Source organism: Canis lupus, chromosome 8 (genome assembly GCF_048164855.1).
Source record: "Canis lupus baileyi chromosome 8, mCanLup2.hap1, whole genome shotgun sequence".
NCBI lineage: Eukaryota > Metazoa > Chordata > Mammalia > Carnivora > Canidae > Canis > Canis lupus.
In genome coordinates, this window is record NC_132845.1 from 40202500 (window position 1) to 40224948 (window position 22449).

At 44.7% G+C, this 22449-nt stretch overlaps 1 protein-coding gene across 4 annotated transcripts in view; it reads right to left on the bottom strand.

The window, feature by feature from the left end:
* CREBBP (CREB binding protein) overlaps nucleotides 1-22449 on the bottom strand; it is a 125076-nt gene that overhangs the window by 47767 nt on the left and 54860 nt on the right. For 3 of the 4 annotated variants that reach the window (XM_072835544.1, XM_072835542.1, XM_072835541.1), the window contains exons 3-5: nucleotides 20975-21151; nucleotides 5584-5824; nucleotides 4153-4266 (exon numbers count right to left, since the gene is read on the bottom strand). In XM_072835544.1, coding sequence (XP_072691645.1) covers nucleotides 4153-4266; nucleotides 5584-5824; nucleotides 20975-21151 — 532 coding nt within the window. The remainder of the gene's footprint in view (nucleotides 1-4152; nucleotides 4267-5583; nucleotides 5825-20974; nucleotides 21152-22449) is intronic. The other variant, XM_072835543.1, reaches the window with a different exon arrangement.

The window sequence follows — 22449 nt, forward strand, 5'->3', positions numbered from 1 at the left end:
GTCCGCAGTCATTCTCAGTAAAAGTGGACATGACTTCAAAATCCAATGAAAATTGACAAAAACTAAACTTCAAAGCTTTGTCAGCATGGTGGGAGATATACCACAGGGCAGGAGAAGCAGCTACTAACTAGTCACCACTTAGATTTCTACTGGAGAAGTCACGATGGAATGAACTTAGACCTGCAGATGTCTTGGCAGAGTGGCTCCCACGCCCGTGTGCCTCCTGGGTGCTGGGTGTACCAGGATGGGCTTCCTTTCCAGCATCATCTTTTTTTTTTTTTTTTTAAAGTAATCTTTACATCCCACGTGGGGCTCAAACTCAACCCTGATTTCAAGAGTCGTATGTTCTGCCAACAGAACCAACCAGGCATTCCTCCAGCATCTTCCTAAGCGTGGAGCAGGGCAGGACGAGAAAGAACACTCGAGCCCCAGGGCCAGACCTCCAGCACAGCCACTGCCAAACAAGCGCACACAGGCATGCAATAACTTCCCCTCAGAAGCCAAACGACCCAAAAGGGGCCACACTGTGGGACCTAGGAGAGCAGACAGAGAGCTACTCTGATGAAATACATCACCACCGACTGCTAGGGACCTAAATCAGGGCCAGACAAGCCTACTGCTCTCTACTCCTACAGCCATTCAAGTTCTAGGGTAATCTGCTCCCCATACCAAGCCCAGGCTGTCAAAAGAGGCACCCGAGAGTCCTAGAAGGGCTCTTCAAGGGGAAAAACAAGGGTGTGTTTAACACTTACTGTGCCCCCCGAGTAGGCTGCTCCATGAGCAGAAGCTTTAAGGATGTAGAGCTGGACTCATGTCATGAAGGAAGGTGCTGAAAACCAGAGCAGACAGCCAGACCAGGTAGTGAGGGTCCAGCCCCTGGGGGTATTCAAGTGCCAGAGCAGAGGACTGCTGACTTAGATGCACCACCATCGTGCTGCAGCTTAGCCTGCATCTAATGTGGCTGTGGGCAGTGAGCAGGTTTGGTCTGGCTGGGAGACTGGTCCTGCAGTACCGAGTCTGACAGTCCTTATGGGATTCTGAGTTGGGAAACCTACGATTTCCCCAGAGAGCGACTCAAAACTTCTCAAGAGCTCCAAGACAAACAGCCAGCCCTTCAAGGCATCCAGGGCAGTGCATCTCAGCTGCTACTGTGCATACCGATTACCTGAAGTGCAGATTCTAACAGAAGAGGTCTGGGATGGGGCTTGGGTTTCTGCATTTCTGCCTCGCAGCCTAGTCTGGGGACTATACTTTGTGTAGCAAGAACCTCACTGATGAGGCAACAGGAGTTCAAATAGGGAATCTGGTCTTGTGTGCACGCAGTCCCAGTCCCCCATGTAACCCTGTGCCTGGAAACTGATGGGAAGTTAGATGCCAGGACTCTCATTAGATGTATACCTTGGAAAATCAGAATTATTCAATAAAATCTGATTATGTATATACAGGAGGAATAGTTCAAGATCAGTGATAACACAACCTCTTGAAAACAACTCACGGGAACATCAGACAAAATCTCAACACAGGCCGAAAAAGGTAGCCAATGGCATGGCTTCATTTCACAGATGATGCCGGTAGGTTCTTTCGGCAGAGATGGCCACGGAAGAAGGGAGGCAGTGGTGTGTGAGCATCTGCAGGAAACATGCCTGGAAAGCACAGCACTGGCAGGAATGGCGAGTCTCCTGGCAGCCCTCAGGGGCCCTAACCTCTGGCCACAAACTCTCTCTCCCTGTATCCCCTCGCTTGCACAGGAAGCTCTGAGTCTATGCCGGTTCTGCGGACTCCTGCGGGGTCGTTCTGTGCCGTTTGGAGCATCCTTCCATCATTACTGTACTGGAATTGGGCTCCATCAAGCCCCACCCTCCAGTACATGCTGGCCCTCCCTTTAGGACTCGACTACATCTAGTTGCTGCCCGTGACACGCCTGTCACATTGCTTGATGTATATAGTCTGAGTCGGACCCCTGACCTGAAGCTGTCAGGGGGCTGGACCCGCACGTACTTCCTCCCTATCACCAGCACGGTCTGTTTCGAGAGAGGAATAGCAAACATGTATAGAAAGCACACTGCTGGAACTTTCTCACTCATCAGATCACATCTTCTGCCCTCAGAAAACCACAGTGCTAGAGAGAGCCAGAAGAGTACACTCAGGGCTAAAACATAATTTGAGAAGTATTTAACCATTTCTTACTTAAGTGCTTTCATTTCTTTTGCAAAAAAGTTACCAGAACCTCGTGTAAAGTTAATCTAAATATTCCCAGTGACTTTACGTTATAAAATCACCCTGGTGACACCTTACATTATGACTAGTGGAAACACTGTGGTTTACCACTTCAGAGCATGTACTGGATCAATTGTCTCAACATTCAGGCAGTTATAAGGATGTTGAAAAAAAAAAAAAAACAACACAACAAACCCACATATATTTCTTTTCTTTTTTAAAACAAAAACCACATAGGTGTTTCTTAAAAAGAGAAATCATAAAAGTTTAACATTGTCGTGGCAACACATACTAAAACCAAAAGGTCCCAGAAAAGCCACACCCCCAAATGAGCACCCCCAAATGAGAAGTTCAGAATGAAGTCCCAACTTATTATTCATGGAATGAGTATTTTGGCACTTAAAAAGCCTGTTACTGAAATGTGTCCTAAAACACAAGAAAATGTAACCACCATAATATACCAGCTAACTAAAAATAAAATAAAATAAAATAAATAAAATAAAATAAAATAAAATAAAAAATAAAATAAAATAAAATAAAATAAAAAAAGTTTTACACTAGCTATGAGGGAAAACAGGCTTATTCCAGTAATACTACTCTCCCAAGTACATGGTTCTGAAAGACCTAGATTCCTAGAATTTCATTTCATGTAAGAGAGGTCCTGGCAAACTGTGTATTAATCCCAATTTTGGTCAATCAAAGAAAAATTTAAGTAATTTAGGAAAGTGCCTTAGAAAGGAAACTTAGCGTGAGTCCTTCTGCAGGGAGGGAAGACGGCGGGCCCACTCAGGAGGGATGCCCATGGTGTCACCGGCGCATCCTCCACAGCACTCGTAGGAACAATGGGCTTCCTGCCGTGCCCTGTGCCCCAAGGAAATGACCAGAGACACAGCTGCATGGGCTCTCCAGGCAGCAGTGGGGTCTTGAGGCAGATGATCAAGAAGGATGAGTGATGAACACGCAACCACAAACAAGATGGTACAGATGAGATGGAGGAAGGTGAGCAAGCCTGTATGGTACTAGAGGTAGCAGGGAGCAGCTCCAGCCAGAGGGGTGATGTGACACTGGAGGGCATGTCCTATCTGTCCACACTGAGGGACATAATCCAAAGACCACAGTTTTACCTCTGAAATTACAGGAAAGGACTTAAAACTGGAAGAGATGCTCATCCTTTCACTGTTCTGATGCCTGCAGAGAGCAGGTGCCCCGGGGAGCCACACTCTGGCCTCCCCTAAACAGGGACCTGGGCTTCGCCGACCAGCTACAGGCTACACAGATGGCTTGAAAGACAATGAAACGATGGGAATGGTCAGGATGTGGCCAGTCCTGGGGCAAAGACTCTCAATCTGTGCTGAATAAATTGTTAATTACACAAACAGGTCTGGAAACTGCCTCTGCTTGGAGGAGGGAAAACCTCCCAGGTGTCTATAGGTGGCATTTTATGCTGACCCTTCCTACCTGACTCTTCTACCACACAGCCCTCTCCAAACTCACTTTAGGATAAGGCATTTCAATTTCAAAGTAAGTGTCCCCTCTATTCCCCGCCCCCTTGAAAGTCACTGCCATTAGAGTGATGCGACATTCAAACCCTCAGATACTAAGCATCTGTCAAGACCTAGGAAGCCTCTTCATGTCTGCTCTGCGGTCACAGCGATCCACTGCTGCTGATTCTACTGTATGTGTGCAACGGTGGGAGTGGGGCTAATGGGGGGACGAGACTCCCCAGTGGCCCTGTGCCCTGCGCACGCTGAGAATCCATCTCTCACTAAGCTGGGCTTCCCCCTGGTGGCACTGGGCAGCTCCACTTCCACAGCTCTGCTCGCCACTATGCTTTGTGCTAGGGATTTCTGCCCTGCCTCCTACCTCCTCTCCCGCACTCTCTTTAGAAGTATCTGTTCTCACCTCCGAGCTTCTCTACCCACAATGCTCACTTACTTTGTTGGTTTCGCTTGTCACTGGCATTTTTCAAAGGGAGGCAAACAGGACAGTCATGTCGTGTGCAGTTCTTCCAATGAGAGATGATTTGTCGTGAAGATGCACAATGGGCAACTATGACCAGAAAAACAACGAGATGTTATTTTTCTATCCAGATCGTCACACTTTCAATTACACCTAAATTATAATGCCAGATTCCATAAGAAAATGGTAACACGTGTAACCATAACACAGTACAGGCAGTCCTCAACTTACAAACAGGATGCTTTCCAAAACGTTTGTAAGTAGACTGTTGAGAATTCTAAACACAAATTTCCCATAGAAGCAATGTCATGGATGATGGTGATTAAGGTTCAGCCCACAAAACAAAAACAAAAACTATCTGACTTGAAATACTGAGCAGCTGGAATGAAAGGTAGGACAAATAATAATTATGTCATGTCACTACTGAAAACAAAAATTCTATATATTATGTTGAAGGATGAAACCATCTCAATACTATTATTCAAGAAATACATACAGAGAAGCAAATGAGAAGTCTGGGGGAGATTCTAAAGGGACGCCAGGCACTTTTCTAAGTATGTGAGAGGGTAATTCTGAGTCTTCATTTTCACTCCACACTGAGGCACTGTGATTTCTTTCTAAAGGTCTAGCATGACCCACTTCTGCTTCTCCATCGGAATCAGGGTTATGCTAGGGACTCACAAATGTCACAAAGGGAGAGAGAGGGAGGTTGGGGAGAGACTATCCCCAAGGTTTAGGAGCACAAGTAAGAAGAGGAAAGAGGAGGATAAAGATGAAAGATGGCATAGCTGTTGGTAAGAACCACTTTCTTCTGTAGACTCGAGGTGTTCGCCAGAGAAGAGGGAAAGGGAGCACATGACAGGCGTGATTCATCCCTTCTTAGGGAGAAGGAAGGAGGTGGCAGGGATGACTTGGTGCACACGGTTCCCTGTGTCGTGGACTGTCACCTAGGACAACCTCGCTGGTATCCTGATCGGCCTCAAGACGAAAGGGTGGAGGAGCAAGGCAGGGGCCCAGCAGTCGGAACACATGAAACAGTTGCAAGACAGATGCTCTAGATTCAGGGAGGGGTGTGCACACATGGCCTGTGCCATGCCGCCCAAAAGAAACCCGCGCTCTAGACATTTATGATGAAGACAGTGCTCAAGAAGTAACAAATGTCTTCCATGACAGAGAAAGGAGGAAGAGAACAAAGGCAGGGCACAGCCCTGTCCAGCAGAAGCTCCCAACACATCATGACACCGAACAGCCGCTCTCTGAGCAGGTAAGCATGCCAGTGGCCTGTGCCTGGTTGGTGTGTGGAGACGGAGGTCGCAGTAATCTTATCAACAAGAGAGCCACTGAGGAATACAGAAGACACATTTCATCCTGAGCTACACCACCAGGATTTCAGAAAATGGCACTTACCTTGACAGGCTTTCCCAGCCTGACAATGTGTCATGTGATTCAAAACGTTCTTCATGGTTCGACAATGTGGGAGAGAGCAGGCCCGAACCTCTCCGTTCGCTTGTTCTCGTCTCTGACACTTATGAGCGTGAAGCAGTAGAACCAGCTGCTGCTGTATCAGTTTGCGTTTCTCAGGATCTGCAGTGGGGCCCGCTGCAATCGCCTGCGTGGGCACGATTCCCACTGAAGTTTGCATCTGAGACTAAAATAAAACAAATTAATGAAAATATTTTTTTAAGCTTTCTGAGGGCTAATTCATGCTCCTTATGTTTCCAGCCACCATTCAAGCTGATGGGTAATGTTGGCCACGGTGAGAAGGCAGCCAGTGTGGCTCTCTTTAATTCATCAGCAATTTTAAGGAAGATCCAGAAGCACAGAAATAAACCAACTCAGAAGGCTGATTAAAATCACTTGTGTGTAAGGATCTCGGAGCAAGAAAATGACACTGATTCTTTAACTATATTCTACCCTACACACAAGTGTGGGAGAAGCTGTAGACTGTGTTAGCTCTATTGTATGAAACTGTTGTTTCTATAGGCCCAAGTGGCTACACACTGGCAATTTCATATGGTTCAACCTAATTAAAAAGACCATCAAGGGGCACCTGGGTGGCTCAGTGGTTGAACGTCTCCCTTTGGCTCAGGTCATGATCCCAGGGTCCTGGGATCGAGTCCCATATTGGGCTCCCCGTAGGGAGCCTGCTTCTCCCTCTGCCTATGTCTCTTTCTTCCTCTCTCTGTGTCTCTCATGAATAAATAAATAAAATCTTAAAAAACAAACATCAAGGCCTTGACCAATCACAACCCATTGCAAATACCCAACACATCAGAAGAACTGGAACCACAGTGAGGACTTCATTATCTCGTGACCAGGACAATGCTTGTTTCACTCACGACTTCTCCTCAAAGAATACTATGATATGCATCCTTAAAATGACAACCACCCCACCCGCACAGCTGTTAATGCTCAGGAATTGCTTTGCCTTCTATCAAAATTTCAACTCTGACATCTGACAATTTTTTTTTCAAAAAGTATTTGATGATCTGCTAAGGTACGGAAATAGAGTTTAATTGCTTTCATCCTTTCAAGCAAGGCTGACCACACCTCCTGACAGCAAAGAGAATGGGGAAAGGTGACCTGTGGAGTTGTTTTCTTTACAGACTGCCAATATCTTCAGATAACTTACCAAAGAAACCTACAAAGTGAGAGGAATGTGACATTCCTAATATGCCACAGCACAGTCCACAGTGCAGGGGTGTCTCCCTTCTCTCCTGCTCTGACCCCAGAGCTCCTAGCTCCACTTCACAACACTCACTGCCTCCCCCAAAGTACACCACCTCTGTGACTTTTCATATTAACCATCAAAACTATCTGCTTGCAATTTGGAGGAAAAAAAAAAATAAACATTTCTTAATGGATCAAAGCTCATTTTAAAAAAGTTACACACTTTTGTCTGGATCTTAAGAACTCAGAAATTAAGTATATTAGAAAAGCCACAAAGGTTTCCTCAGGAGCACAACTCCCGGAAGCCTAACTGTGGTCCAAAGCAAAAGCAAAGTCCTAGTGGAGAGGCAGAGCATCCTGACTGGAGAAGCACTTCACTCCCAAGAGAAGAGAACCTTTCCTTCCTTATGCTAATTTCTCCCTGGTTATAAATGTACTATATGCATACTGTAGAAAATCTGAAAAGCAACCGAGCTATGAAGGAAATAATTAACACTTGAAATCCCAACATCCAGGAGTCCAATATTAAAGTGTTGATAGGTTTTTCTTCCTGTAATCTTTTCTTCTATGTACATGCATATGTATGAACCATAATCAATAGTCTACCACTCACTCACGACTTGGTATTTACTCCAGGCTCTGTCCTGTATCATTAAGTTGTTTCATACAATTTGACAGCATGATTTGTAATGAGCATAAGGCTATACATATATTTTCCAATCTCCCATTGCTGAGCATAAACTACACTCCCTGCCTCCTTTTCTTGCAACTTAAAATAAAGCCTTCACAAGCAGCCTTTGACTGTGCCCCCAGCAGCATTCACTACCAATGTTCAAAGTCTCCTCTAGATCAGGTTATTTCCCCAGATACAAAGTCCAATCACAAAACAATAGGGATAGAGAAATGGAAGAGGACCCTTGCTCAGGCTTCTCTCTTCTGCATTTACAAAAATATCAAACATACAGAAAAGTAAACAGAAAGAATATTGCTATCATACCTAACAAAATGAACAATTCTTCAGTATCAGTTAATATTCAGTCTATATGCAAATTTTCTCTAGGTGTCCAAAAAAAGTCATTTAGAGTTGGTTTGCATAAATCAGGACTCAATTAAGACCCCACATTTGGGGTCCCCACAGGCGGGACTCGATCCCAAGGACTCTGGGACCATGACCTGAGCCAAAGGCAGATGTTCAACCAGAGCCACCCAGGTGCTCTCATTTGGGATGTTCTTAATAGCATCTTTTTAACTATACTGACCATATTTTGAAAGCTCAACATGTCAAAAGAGCACAGTTGGAAAGTCTAAGGTACACGTTGATCAGTAGATGCTTCATGAGCTCTACGCACCGTAGACAAGTGTCTTGGACAAAAGGGAACAGAAGACACACCTCATGTGCCTGTGTTTGGCCCTCCCGATGACTCTGCATACCTGTACAGGCCTAATCCACTTAGCAAGGTGCTGACAAATGCAGGGCACAGTTAATTGCCTCCACCATCAAACTGATGTCTAAAGAGATGAAGGAAATGCATGAACTACAAGTGTCCTGAACTCTCACAAAAACTCTTCAGATGCTACCAATTTCCCTGCTCAATGCTCGCTGCCCAGGCAGGCCTGAGAATTGAGGTAAAGTGCTCAGACAAGAACCTCTCTTAAAAAAAAAAAAAAAAAACAACCCTGCCATGTTGTAACTTTGCTCAAAATAAATGTATACATTTTATGCCACAGCAAAGAAAATTCTGAAAAACATTAAGAATAAAGGGGAACCTATTTTGCCAGATACCAAAACTATGAAGCTACAGATTTCTTTATTTGTAAGTCTGGAAAAAGACCCATGTATATATGAAATTAGAATATCATAAGGTGGTATCTCAAATTGGAGGTTGGTGAGAGCAATCTGTGATCCCTATGTCACCCTAAATATGAAAATAAATTCCAGATGAATTAAAGTGAATAAACATAGATAAAAGATGATTAAAGTACTAAAAAAAAGTATTTTTAGAATGAAGGTACGAAAAACTTAATATAAGAAGTTTAAAAAGTAAAAAAAACTAAGGAGGGATCCCTGGGTGGCGCAGCGGTTTGGCGCCTGCCTTTGGCCCAGGGCGCGATCCTGGAGACCCGGGATCGAATCCCACATCGGGCTCCCGGTGCATGGAGCCTGCTTCTCCCTCTGCCTGTGTCTCTGCCTCTCTCTCTCTCTCTCTCTGTGTGACTATCATGAATAAATAAAAAAAAAAAAAAAAAAAAAAAAAAACTAAGGAAAAATGGCTATTTTTGAGAAGTAGAAATCAAATCAAATGATAGCTCCTAAAATGCTGCCTGTTTTCCAGAAAGGCTGTGGCCATTTGTTATCATATAAAGAGCTCTGAGGAGGAAAAAAACAAAAAACAAAAAAACCACTCCTCCACTAAACAGTGTGTGTGGGAAATGTACAGACACCTCAGCAGAGGAAATACGAGGCTATGACAAACAGGCCTCAGTGCCTGGACCACTTGACAGAGGCAAGAGTCTCCCCGACCACTGGTAGCAAAGGCAGAAGGACGAGATGCTCACCCACAGTGCACGAAGGTGGCCCCTTGCTCACAGCAGACCCAAACAGTAACTCAGAGCAAACCTGGGTCCTAGCAGTGAGCACTGAAACTGTGGAGCTCTCAGAAAAATCACAGGAGTAAATTGTCATGACCTTGGAATAACCATGAGTTCTCTGTCACTAAACAAAGGGCAGCAGCCACAAAGGTAAGCTGGACTTCATTAAAATTAAAAACTGTTTGCTTCAAAGGACATCACTAAGAAAGTAGGGAGAAAGTATCTGCAAACCATAAATGTGACAGGGATCTGCATGTAAAACATACAAAGAACTCTTACACCTCAATGATAAAAAGACAACCTAGTTTAAAAAGGGCAAATTATCTGAGTATTTCCCTAAAGAAGACACACAAATGGTCAATAAACACAAGAAAAGCTGCTCAGGGCAGCCCAGGTGGCTCAGCAGTTGAGCGCCGCCTTCAGCCCAGGGTGTGATCCTGGAGACTAGGGATAGAGTCCCAAGTCAGGCTCCCTGCATGGAGCCTGCTTCTCCCTCTGCCTGTCTCTCTGTGTGTGTGTGTGTGTGTGTGTGTGTGTCTCTCATGAATAAATAAAAAAAATATTTTTTAAAAATGAAAAGCTGCTCAACACCATGAGCCCTCAAGAAAACACACATGAGAACCACCATGAGGGCAGCCCGGGTGGCTTAGCGGTTTAGTGCCACCTTCAGCCCAGGGCATAATCCCCAAGACTGGGGACCAAGTCCCAAGTCAGGGTCCCTGCATGGGGCCTGCTTCTCCCTCTGCCTGAGTCTCTGCTTCTCTCTCTCTGGGTCTCTCATGAATAAATAAATAAAATCTTAAAAAAAAAAAAAGACAACCACCATGAGAAGCTGCCTCACCTGCACCAGCACGGCCACGTAGAAAGCGACCTCACCAGGGACAATGTCAAATGGAGCAGTCACTTTGGAAAACAGGCTGGCAGCTCCTTAAAAGGTTAAACTTACAGTCACCAGAAGACCCGGCAATTCCCCTCCTAAGTACCTACCCAAGACAAGTGAAAATTATGTTCACACAAATGTCTGTAGCAGCAATGTTCACAACAGCAAAAAAGCAGAAACAACTCAGACACCCACTAAAGGACAAATGGAAAAAAGGAATGCAATCCATCCAAAATGGAATATTATTCTACCTCGAAAAGAAAGCACTGACACGCTACACTATGACTCTGCAAGCATCATGCTCAGTTACAACAATTACAAAAGAGCACACACCATATAATTTCACTTCTTTGAAATGTCCAGAACAGGTAATTTCACAGGGGCAGAAAATACTTTACTGGTTGCTTCTGGCTGGGGGTTCATGGAAAAAGGGGATTAACTACAAAGGGTATAGAGTTTCTTTTCAGGGTAAGGGAACTGTTTTAAAATTGACTGCAGTGCGGGGCACCTGGGGCGGGGGGAGGGGGGGGGCGGCTTAGTCGGTTAAGAGTCCGATTCTTAATTTCAGCTCAGGTCATGATCTCAGGATCCTGGGATCAAGCCCTGCACTGGGATCCATGCTCAGCGTGAAGTCTGCTTGAGGATTCGCTCTCCTTCTGCCCCTCTCACTCATGCTCTCAAATCAATCAATCACTCAATCACTCGATCAATCTTTAAAACTGATTGTGGTGATGGTTACATAATACAACCGTTATGTACTTTAAAGGCAAGAACTGTATGCTATGAGTTATATCTTCATAGTTTTTTTTTAAAAAAAGCTCTATCTCAGTATCAAAAAAAAAAAAGAAATTAAAATAAAAAGGCATTTCCCATCTACCCATCTGACCTAAATAAAAATATAATAACTGGTATTGATAAGGGTGTAGAGAAAGCAATTCTTAGATGCTGTGGTGATAATGTAATATAGTGTGACTTTGGAAAGCATGTATCAAAAAGAAAAAAATGTGCATTTTTTGATCTAGTAGTTCTACTTCTTATAACTTATTATTACAGAGGTAAGAAACTGGGCTAGTATGCTAAAATGTGCAGACAGGCATCACGCCTGGATTAAATTACATCACCAAAACCAGAATACCCTTAAATTCTACAGAAGGTGGACTAACTATGGCTACAGACCTAGTGAAATAATACACAGCAATGAAGAATAAGGCAGGCCTCAAATGACCCTAGTCAAAAAGCCACAGGGAGAATGGCCCAGCCACACCTGGCCCAAATCCCTAACTCCCCTCAAAACTGTGAGATGTAATAAAATGAATGTTATACGAGGATTACAATAATATTGTAAACCTTTATGCTTTCATGAAAATGTCTATATAACACGTTAAGCTAAAAAAAAGTTATAATACCATGAAATCAGTTTATCCTTATTTACTTTAGATCTGGTGGCTATCCCTGGGCAGGGGTGGGATCCTGCTTATAATCATGTATTGTGTATTTTACAAGTGTCTACCACTTTTAGAACCAGACAACATTCTACTTTGGAGAAAAAATAAATCAGAGGAATAGAAAACACATAAGAATTAATGCACAAATTAAAACTGTAAAGGTTCTAGAAGGTAATTAAGATAAACATTTTATGAGGCGTCTGGGTGGCTCAGTCATTTAAGCGTCTGGCTTCAGCTCAGGTTGTGATCCTGGGGTCCTGGGATGGAGCCCCACATTGGGCTCCCTGCTCAGCGGGGAGTCTGCTTCTCCTGCTCTCTCTGCTGCTGCCTCTGCTCATGCTCTCTCTCTCTCTCAAATAAATAAAATCTTTTTTTTTTTTTTTTTTTAAAGATGACTGGGACACTTGGGTGGCTCAGTGGTTGAGCATCTGCCTTCAGTTCAGGTTGTGATCCCAGGGTCCTGGGATTGAGTCCCACATGGGGATCCCTGCGGGGAGCCTGCTTCTCCCTCTGCCTATGTCTCTGCCTCTCTCTGTGTTTCCCATGAATAAATAAATAAAATCTTAAAAAAAAAGATTAATATTTTGTAATGCAAAGATGGTAAGGGCTTTTTTCACACACACACACACACACACACACACACACACACACACACACAAATACAAAGCAACGGTTCCCAAACAATCCCCAGGAAAACTCCTTCAAGCAGATTCCCCATTCCTCCCTCCGAAAGACCAGCATTCACAGAGCTGGCATGGAGCCAGAAACATTTCCATTTGTTAATGTTCCATGGGGGAGGGGGGTGCTTTATCATTTTAAGCATTATACTTTCCCCCAGATTTTTCCAAAATAAACATGTATGTACTTTCACAGTGAGAAGAAAACAAAACGATGAAAAGAAAAAAGGCACACAAGTGAGCCTGGTACAGGGCAGACGGGTTTGTAAAGTTTGGAAAGTGCCAGAGGCCATACTACAGAAGAAGTTACATTCGCTCCATGACCCAAACTGCTGGGACAAATGCAAAAGCAATCAACAAACTAGGAAAAAAATACTTGAAACACACAAGACAAAGCACAGTCAGGCAGGTCTAATTCCTGCTTCTTCTTTTGGATACCCCTATCCAAACCACCTTGAAAAGCAAACCTTTTATATTCTGGTATTCCTTAATATTTAAAGGAATCTAACATGCACTTTTATTAGGACTGTTATTGTTACACAGGTTTGAAAACACAGCACCAAACCCATTTCTCTATATGCCCTGTATTCTATCCTAAGGATATAATTACAGACGTGCATAAAGAGCACATATAATAAAATTTATCCTGGCATTCTTCCTGGAAAAAAGTTATTTTACACAAAGCATCCAAGAACAGGCTATAACGTCTGCAAAGACTAGGGTAAACAGTATATACAGCAGGAATTGACCAAAGTAGGACTGGAGGTGGAGGTGGGGTGGGGGTGAAAGTGCTTCCTCTTTCTACACAACTACTGCCTCACATCCACATCAGGCTGGGATTTCTGAAGATGGCCCTTCAGATTAATCTGGCCCAAACCTTCCACATCTCCAATGGGGTCCAGACGTACACTCCTCTAACATCCTTCCCTGGCCCACCTGGAAATTTTACTTCTCCCCAACCTCCACTTAAAGTCAGAAAATGACACCAAAGCAAACACCAGGTGGGACACAGAACTGCTCTGCAATATGTGCTTGTTCTGATTCCCCCAGAAGGATCCTAGAACAGCTGGGTATGCAAAGGTTTGGAGTCATAAAATAAAGAAAATGTTCATTAAATGCACACAGCTATCAAACTACGAAGAGGCAATAATCACCTTTGAGATGATAAAGATCAACTGGTAAGAAAAAGAACACAGCTATTTAGATAGACCGAATAACGTTTCTTGCGTTCTCTTCTTTTTGCTTGGTGCCTATTTTAAAAAATAAGATTACATTATAATTTAAGATTTAAATCTTGTAAGACAATAACTTAAAATAAGCAACTGGACAAGAATGATTTTTAAATAATCTTCCATATAAGAAATACGATTAGAACATAAGAAATAATTTTAGAACACAAAACAAATGGTTACATCAAGAAGAAAGCACAGTGGCGGGGAACAGGGTGGCAAAGGTGTGGGTCCGACAACTGGACACACGTCCCCCACTCTCTTCTTGCCCTCAAGATCACTCCTTCCAAACTGGAGACTGTCTGCCAAGGAGGAGTGAGTGGTTACCCATTTCTGCACAAACAAACCCTAAAAGGTAGAACTTGCTGGACCTATTCTGATGGCCAAGGTGACAGGCCAACCAGACCAAGGGTTTCAATAGCATCAGGCCCATTCACCAAATTGACCAGATCATGAGAATTATCAATTTATCAAAAAGTTTTAATACATATCCTTCTTGAATATCATCAGCACATATGAATACCTTCCTCTGGAATACTTATCACAGTTAAGTTTTGAGAGTTTGGCAAATTCCTCATGTGACAAAGTGGTATCTGGCAACCCAAGCCTCAGGGCCATTTTGGAGGCCATGGAAAGGGAAGGGAAAGTTGGCTCGTGGCACTTCAGACGCGGTGGTGGATGGTGCGGACTCCTGTGCAAGCTACAACTGTCCCCATCCAGACTGAGTGGGCTCTCTATGGAGTTCTTTGAAGGGTCACTTCACATCTCAGAAATGCCTGGTGAAATGCTCCTCGTGCTGCTGACAGGTAGGCTCAAGGGGCAACAGCTGGAGACCCCCAGAACCTTCTCGCAGTCTCTCTACCTGACAGTGGGCACAAGAGCCCAGTGTCTTTGGTGATAATATGAGTTGCCACCTGGAGGGGTCGCTAAAGAAAGGGTTGTACTAATCAGACTCTGAATTCTAGACTAAAAGTTATTCTTCAAAGGCCCTGCATCCACATTCTCTCAGGGATCTTCAAGATGCAGGTGAAGGATTAAGATGAGAGAAGCAGATATAAACTCTTATAAATACACAAACACCAGAGTTACTAATCATGACACACACTTGCTTCCTAGCCTTTGGCCACGCTTCCTGGTTCAAGTACTGAGGCACCACTTGTAACTATGGAGGGATCTGAGCTGGTGTGACCACTCCCTTGCTGTTCATTTCCCCAGAAAAACGGGAGGGCTCCCCTGGGTCCTGGGGCTGAGGAGACCTACCATGCAACCAGGGATGGTTAAGTTCCTGCTGTGAAGTACAAGGAGCTATGGGAAGGGAGCATCTCTGCACGGAAGCCCTGGGTTCATGAGGCTTTGGTCACTTCAAGTCTGGATCTCTCAGTGACCAGAAATTGGACACAGGAGACAGGAAATGATGAGACTAAAACAAGTGAGGGTCGGTGGAAACCTTCTGATATACTAGAGCGGACAGAAAGACCAACAAATTAAGCCCACTTGACACCAGGACAGCTGGACATCACTTTGCCAACGCTATAATGGCCAGAGGCTCTTCAAAATATTATCCTACATCTGAGTCACCAGAGCAGCTTGTTTAAAACTGTAGGTTTCAGTGTTAAGAGAAAGAATGACAAACCCAGCTATTGGGTGATTCTCCTGAACTGCCTTAGAAGGAACTGGGTGGTGTATATTGGAAAACTGAGAGACAAAAAAATGAATGGTGACCATAAGAGCAGATTTCCTGCCCTTCCTCTAAGAGATTCTGACCAGGAAGATTGGATGGGGCCCAGAAGCCAGTCACTATGACGCAGCTGGTCCATGGACACATCTTGAGAAACAGTTGTCACAGACGGCCCCACAAGGGCCATGGCTGATGGCTCGCCATGCATATGCAGCTAACGGCACAGTCCCAGGTAGGTCGTTCTGGCAGGACTACAGTCTACGACCCTTCTCTGTGTGCACAGGCCTCCATCAGCCATGTTTTCCTCCCATGGACAGACCTGGATCAGCAGTGACCTGGGAGGCTCAGCCCAAGCTTCTACTTCAAACTTCTGTGACACAGAGATCAATGTGAATCCTGATTTCCTGTGTTACAACTTTAAGAATGGGGATGTCTCCATAATACAGTTCTTAGTTTTTCTCAAAAAACAAACAAAACCTCCAAACCAAAGAGAAACAATGACAAAACAACCCCCCCCCCCCATACACACACATGAACTTCCCATTACAAAGAACCTTGCAGAAGACTACATCTCTCCACAGGAGATTCCATGTGAGAACCTGAGGAGGCCCCTGTAGTCACCTAACTTTCTCAGATTAGATACACCCAAGATGTGTCCCACTTTTAAACAATGCTCCTTTAAAAACAATCCTGAACCTATTGTGAAGATCAGCAATGACCTAATTGACAAATCCAGTACCAGATGATGTCTGATGCCCTCACTCCCCTGCTTCATGTGTTAGAGGACTTTTTCAGATGAAAATGGCAGAAAGGACAGTATCACCAGGAGTGAGGGGGCCTCCTCTTTCAGACACTGCCCTGGTACCACGTACCCCCTCTTCCTCACAGATCCTTGTGTATACTCCTCCTCCGAGATGGCCTATGAGGATCTCAATCCTTGTTCACGGAAAGATGACCTAATCTCTATTCCAAGCAAAATCTGCTTTGTTCTTCTGTCAGTAACATTTAAATAATTAAAAAAATCTTTATATCCGTGAAAGTTGTCCTGGAAAACTATACAGTGAATATATATGTTTACCTGTTATGTCACTCCTATTAATTCAAATTATGAACAAGTAAAAGAGCATACCTACTGTGTTTTATTACATTTAAATAAATCTTGATTATTTCTAAAATACACCTGATTTTAGAGATACTACAATCTGAAAAAAAGTGGATCTTAGAACCATGAAACGCAGTAATAATATGGTGAATTTCTTTTTTTTTTTTAAAGATTTTTAAAATTTATTTATTCATGAGATAGAGGGATCCCTGGGTGGCGCAGCGGTTTGGCGCCTGCCTTTGGCCCAGGGCGCGATCCTGGAGACCCAGGATCGAATCCCACGTCGGGCTCCCGGTGCATGGAGCCTGCTTCTCCCTCTGCCTGTGTCTCTGCCTCTCTCTCTCTCTCTCTGTGACTATCATAAATAAATAAAAAATTTAAAAAAAAAAAAATTTATTCATGAGATAGAGAGAGAGAGAGAGAGAGAGGCAGGCAGAGACACAAGCAGAGGGAGAAGTGGGCTCCATGCAGGGAGCCCGATGTGGGACTTGATCCTGGGACTCCAGGATCATGCTGTGGGCTGAAGGCGGTGCTAAACCGCTGAGCCACCCAGGCTGCCCTTGATTTTCTTTTTTAAAAGATTTTATTTGAGGGCAGCCCCCGTGGCTCAGCGGTTTAGCGCCACTGTCGGCCCAGGGTGTGATCCTGGAGACCCGGGATTGAGTCCCGCATCGGGCTCCCTGCATGGAGCCTGCGTCTCCCTCTGCCTGTGTCTCTGCCTCTCTCTCTCTCTCTCTCATGAAGAAATAAATAAAATCTAAATAAATAAATAAATAAATAAATAAATAAATAAATAAATAAATAAATAAATGAATGAATTATTTTATTTAAGAGAGAAAGAGAGAGAGAGAGAGAGAGAGAGAGAATGAGCAGACAGGAGGAAGAAACAGACTCTCCACCAATCAGGGAGCCCAATGCAGGACTTGATCCCGGTACCCTGGGATCATGACCTGAACTGAAGGCAGGTGCTTAACTGACTGAGCCACCCAGACACTCCTTATGGTGAAATTTCTAACAAACATAAATAATCTAAAAAGTTAAGAAATTACAAATACTATGGCCAAAGACAGAACTGTGATGAGACACATTTGAAAATTTATGAAAATGTGTCAACCTCAACTGCTGTGTGCTACTCAGACCTGCTGGGCCAGTTTGTATTTTGCGATTACTTGTTTTCCATCACCACCGACCAGGTTTCATGAAAGAGGAAGCGAGCTCTATGTCACTCACACTGGCATCCTGGGAGCAAGTGGGCCAGGAGAAGGTATTCAACAAATGGGGTGAATTAAAGAGACAGCCACATTCTCTTCCTTTCTCAACACTACTGGGGGATGCTGGAATCCTCCAGAAACTAGGAGAGGAGAAAAGCAAGCGCCCTGTGACCAATGACTGAGCAGCTTAAAAATCACTCCACGAAGAACTTGACCAGGACATCAGGTGATGTGGCACCAGAGCCCTGACCTGAATTGTTTGGTACACCAGATTCAGTTGGGTTTTAAGAGATTATAACCCAAAGGATGACAAAAAACCACAAAGAAGATCAAGGCCTTATATTATGCCCCCCCCCCCTTTCCACTGAAGATACCTTTTTCCCTCACTGTGCAAAATAAATAAAAATCCATAAATTCCAAGGGGTCAGATAGAATTTAGAAAATTTAAGGAAGACACAAAATGTGCTCAAGGAAGTGACATAAACACAGGCTAGCATTCCCAGTGGACTCGAGGCTGCTAAAACATAATGCCAGGCATTATCAAAAAGAGCTCTGGGCTTTGCAGACAGGAGCTACATAGCCTTGAACAAATGAAAACCTCTCAGACCCTCAACCTCCACATCTGTAAAATGGGACACGTAATAATGTCTTTTAAGAGGCTGTTATAAAAAATAAGGTAAACCACAGGGCATGAGAGCATTTAGAAAAATCTCAGGCAAACCACATGCGCTGGCTGTCCCACATCTCTGCCAGTCTCTTCCGATCCCCATCCCAACAGCACCAAGGGTGCAACTGGGCCTCGCTCCCTCACAGGAGCTTGCAAAGTCTGCCCCATGCTCTCCAGCATTCGAAGTCTGTCCTCCAAAGGCACCTGCTGGGGATCTCTGTCAAAGTCCATGCAGACCCCTGTGGGAAAGCGGCGGCTAGGCAAACAGAGCAGCTCTACAGACCCAAATGTTTCTTAGTTTACCCTGATATTCTGATAAGGCTGTGGGGGAAAGAACTGAGTAAGAAAGAGTGGTCAGAGGGGAGAGAGAGAAAAGACAGGGATGGAGACAGCTAGATGTCACAAACACAGACAGAAGGAGAGAATGGTAGCGCTACTGCCTTCCCAGAGCAGGTATTCTCACCTGGGGTGACTGTGGGGAGCGAGGAAGGGCTGTGAGCACCTGCTGGGTGAGAGGCAAACACACAGGATGGCCCTTACAATGGACAGAGATCCAATCCCAAATGTCAGCAGTACCGAGGGAGAAAGGAGCCCTTCCCCACACCAAAGGGTCATCCCTACCATCCCCACCACCCCTGCAAAGGTGAAGGGAAGCAGAAACTTTTTTACAGTCTAGAATGAACCTGCCCCTGACATGCACACTACTGTCTGGAATTCAGTCCCCAGGAGCAGAGGCAGGCAGGGGAAGTCATGGCAAAGGGACTCTGCCACCAAGCTGTGGGTAAAGGAAAGGATGGGGAAATGGGCTGGGGAAGAAGGCAGGAAAATATAAGGTGGGGTTTCCCAGACTACAAAACACAGAATGTCTGCACAGAAGCACAACTCTCACTCTGTGGCCAAGCTAAGGCGATGATCACCAGCACTGCAGCCCACATAAGGAGACTGGAAAAGGAAGAGCAGAAAAGCCCAGAAAGAGTGTGGGTCCTGGTCCCAGTCTGCTGCTCAGACTCGGAGGAGCCAACCCAAGGAGCAGCAGCTCTGATTCAGGTTCTGGATCTACACAGCTGAGAACAGGACAATCCCGGCAGCAAATGTCACTACAAGGAGAGCAGCAGTACAGGGAGTTTCCAGGGAGATGATCATAAGAAAGAAAGTAGTAAAACTTTAAATAGTTTGAGAAAATACATTTTATTACTTGTAAACTCCCCCCCCCCTTTTATTTTAAAGAAGGAAGAATGCAGTAGAGATGACACTTGATCAAGGACACCTTGCTCTTACTTCATTTTCTGAAGTACACTACAGTAATCTACCCACCCCCCAATTCCAAGAGCCTCAAACCTGTAACTACTACTGTATGCAATGTCAATGTCTTAGTTGTGACAACTGTACCAAAGGTTACATTAAATGCTAATACCAGGAGAAGTCAAGTGACAGATATATAGGAATTCTCCATGGTATCTTTATAGATAAAATAAATAAAGAAAAGAAGTTTTAAAGGTTTTATTTATTTATTCATGAGAGACACGCAGAGAAAGGCAGAGACACAGGCAGAGGGAGAAGCAGGCTCCTTGCAGGGAGCCTGATGCAGGACTTGATCCCCCAACCCAGGATCACACCCTGAGCCAAAGGCAGACGTTCATCCGCTGAGCCACCCTGGCGTCCCCAAGAAAAAGTTTTTTCAAATCAAATGACAAAAGAAAGATGATGCTTTTCTGAAAGTAATCCCTGGTTTTCTACTGAGCCTTTCTAATTTCTTTTAATTTTTTAAAAAAGATTTTATTTATTCATTTAAGAGACAGGATACAAACAGGAAACCCAATGTGGCGCTCGATCCCAGGACCCGGAGATCACGACCTGAGCCCAAGGAAGATGCTTAACCCTCTGAACTACCTAGGCGCCCCCTTCTGGACCTTTCTAAACTGCTACTGTACAACTATGTGGATAGCAAGCTGCAAAGGGCAGTTCCCCAGAAGCAAGCCTAGGGAAGATGACAGGTGGCCTTGACCGACTTCCACAGGCACATCATATTTAGTCACTAAGTGTGCACAGAGAAATCTGACAAAAGAACACACCTCCCCCCACCTCAGTGTTTGGAATTTTAAGAGATTCCATTTTGCAGGGCAAAAGGAGCTATTTTTCCATCACTATCTTGGTTAGTTAGGCTAGGAGGTTCCAAGGCTAGTTCCTCTTTTTACAAGTGGGAGATCTCAGGAAGAAGAAACCTCTATCAAGGCAGGTATGACACCCTTGTCTCGCAGACGCACTACAGTCCTCGGAGATGAATGCCCTTCATTTATTACACAAATCGATGGGCTTCTTTGAATAGCCTCAACCACTAATAGGAAGCGTGAGAAAAGTCCAGCTCTCCACTGCTCCACTACTGAATCAAGACAGTGGCTGTAGTTCATGGCTGTGAACCTCCTCCTGCACAAAGGGAGCCAAGGAGGATTGTCTGAACCATCTCTATCTAGCCTCTGACTGCCAGCTCATCAAAGGAAATATAAACTCACCAAGAGTGCTACTCATAAGTATTTCTCTTTTCCTATCACCCACGACACACATCCAGCTGCAGATCTTCACAGGTAGCATGATACTCCACACGCCAAAGCACCCACTGGAGGCTGCAGCCTAAGAGCCAAGGGTAACTTACCATGTTTGGCACGTTGGTGACTGAAGCATTCTTGATGTCTGTAGGGAAGGGAGGCAAACTATTGACCATGCTCTGTTTGCTGGATAACTGGGGGTTCACGCCAGGGGCTCCCATTTGCTGCCCTCCAGTCTGACTAAAGGGTTGTCCAAATGGACTTGTGTTACCAGTCATTCCCATCTGAAACAGAAAGAGGCAACATGAGCTGTCATGACACAATCACATACAAAAGGAAGGGCCTCAGAAATGAGGCCCACTGAAGCAAAAATCGTTACTTCTTGTGAAACCTTTTCAATTATAAATTGAAGGTTCATTCGTTTCCAATTTCATTTGGATTATGAACAGAGCCACTTGCTTCCATGGCTGCACATAAAGGGCAAGGGACAAAATAGCTGCTCCTGACAGCTCCACCTGCCCCTCGTCATAACCATCACCCCAAGAACCAGCGCCTTTTCACCCTCACCCCAGCTGTATCCCTCACCCCAACACCCCCACACCTGACAGTGCAGCAATTAGTTAAGAAAATCATCTGGAAAACAAGAGCTTCCAGAATCACTGACAAAGGGGAACTCCTTAAATTTAATCCTGAACTACTCCCTGAGTAGTTTCTTTCAGGTTCCCCATCAGATTTAAACTTTGTTTCCTTTAATTCAAAATACACAGTGGGCATATTGACTAATAAATGACATAACCTCCGGGATTCACTTTAAAGTAGTCCCAGGAGGCAAGGGGTAGTGGCAAGAGAGAGGCCTAGATGAAAAGCAACCGGCCGTATGTTGCTAACTCCTGAAACAGGTGACAGGTGTGCAGGGGTTGTTCTACTACCTTCTCTAATATCACAAGTGTTCCATTAAGCTTTTTGTTTTCGTTTTTAAATAGTGAAATAAAACATACAGTAGCTAAAGGCCAAGAACAGGAAGAAGGAGCCTGGAGCCATGCCCCTCTCCCACTCTGGCCTGTGCAGGAGTGGCCTGTGCAGGAGTAGCTCTAGCTCGGGAGGCCCGTTGCACACCCCACCCAACCTGCCTCTTTGAAGGTACAGGAACTGGCTTCTTTTGTTGCCTGCCCCTGCTTTTCCTGAAAGTCCTAATATCCTACCTATTGCCTCAGGCTCACTCTACTTTTCTGGTGTTTTGGTGAGTGTGATGTTTGGAAACTGGGGGGCAGAGGGGGGGGGGGCAGGGTCCCCTGAGGGACGGCCCCCTAGGGAAGCACAGTCCCTACAATTGCAATCAAGGACCTGAGGCTCAGCTCTCCCCACTAACCTCACACAGGGACCCTGGCTGCAGCCCGAGGCTGCGGGGCCACCTCCCTTTGTTCCTCCCTCCTATGGACCCCTGACCTCACCTGTCAGAGGAGTGTCTTGAACAAGAAGAATTACATTATTTCTTTCAGCTCCAAGATTTTAGGTGCAAACCAACAATGCTCACCACAGGCTAACCCTTAACAGCTGAAATGTCCACATAAAAACACAATAA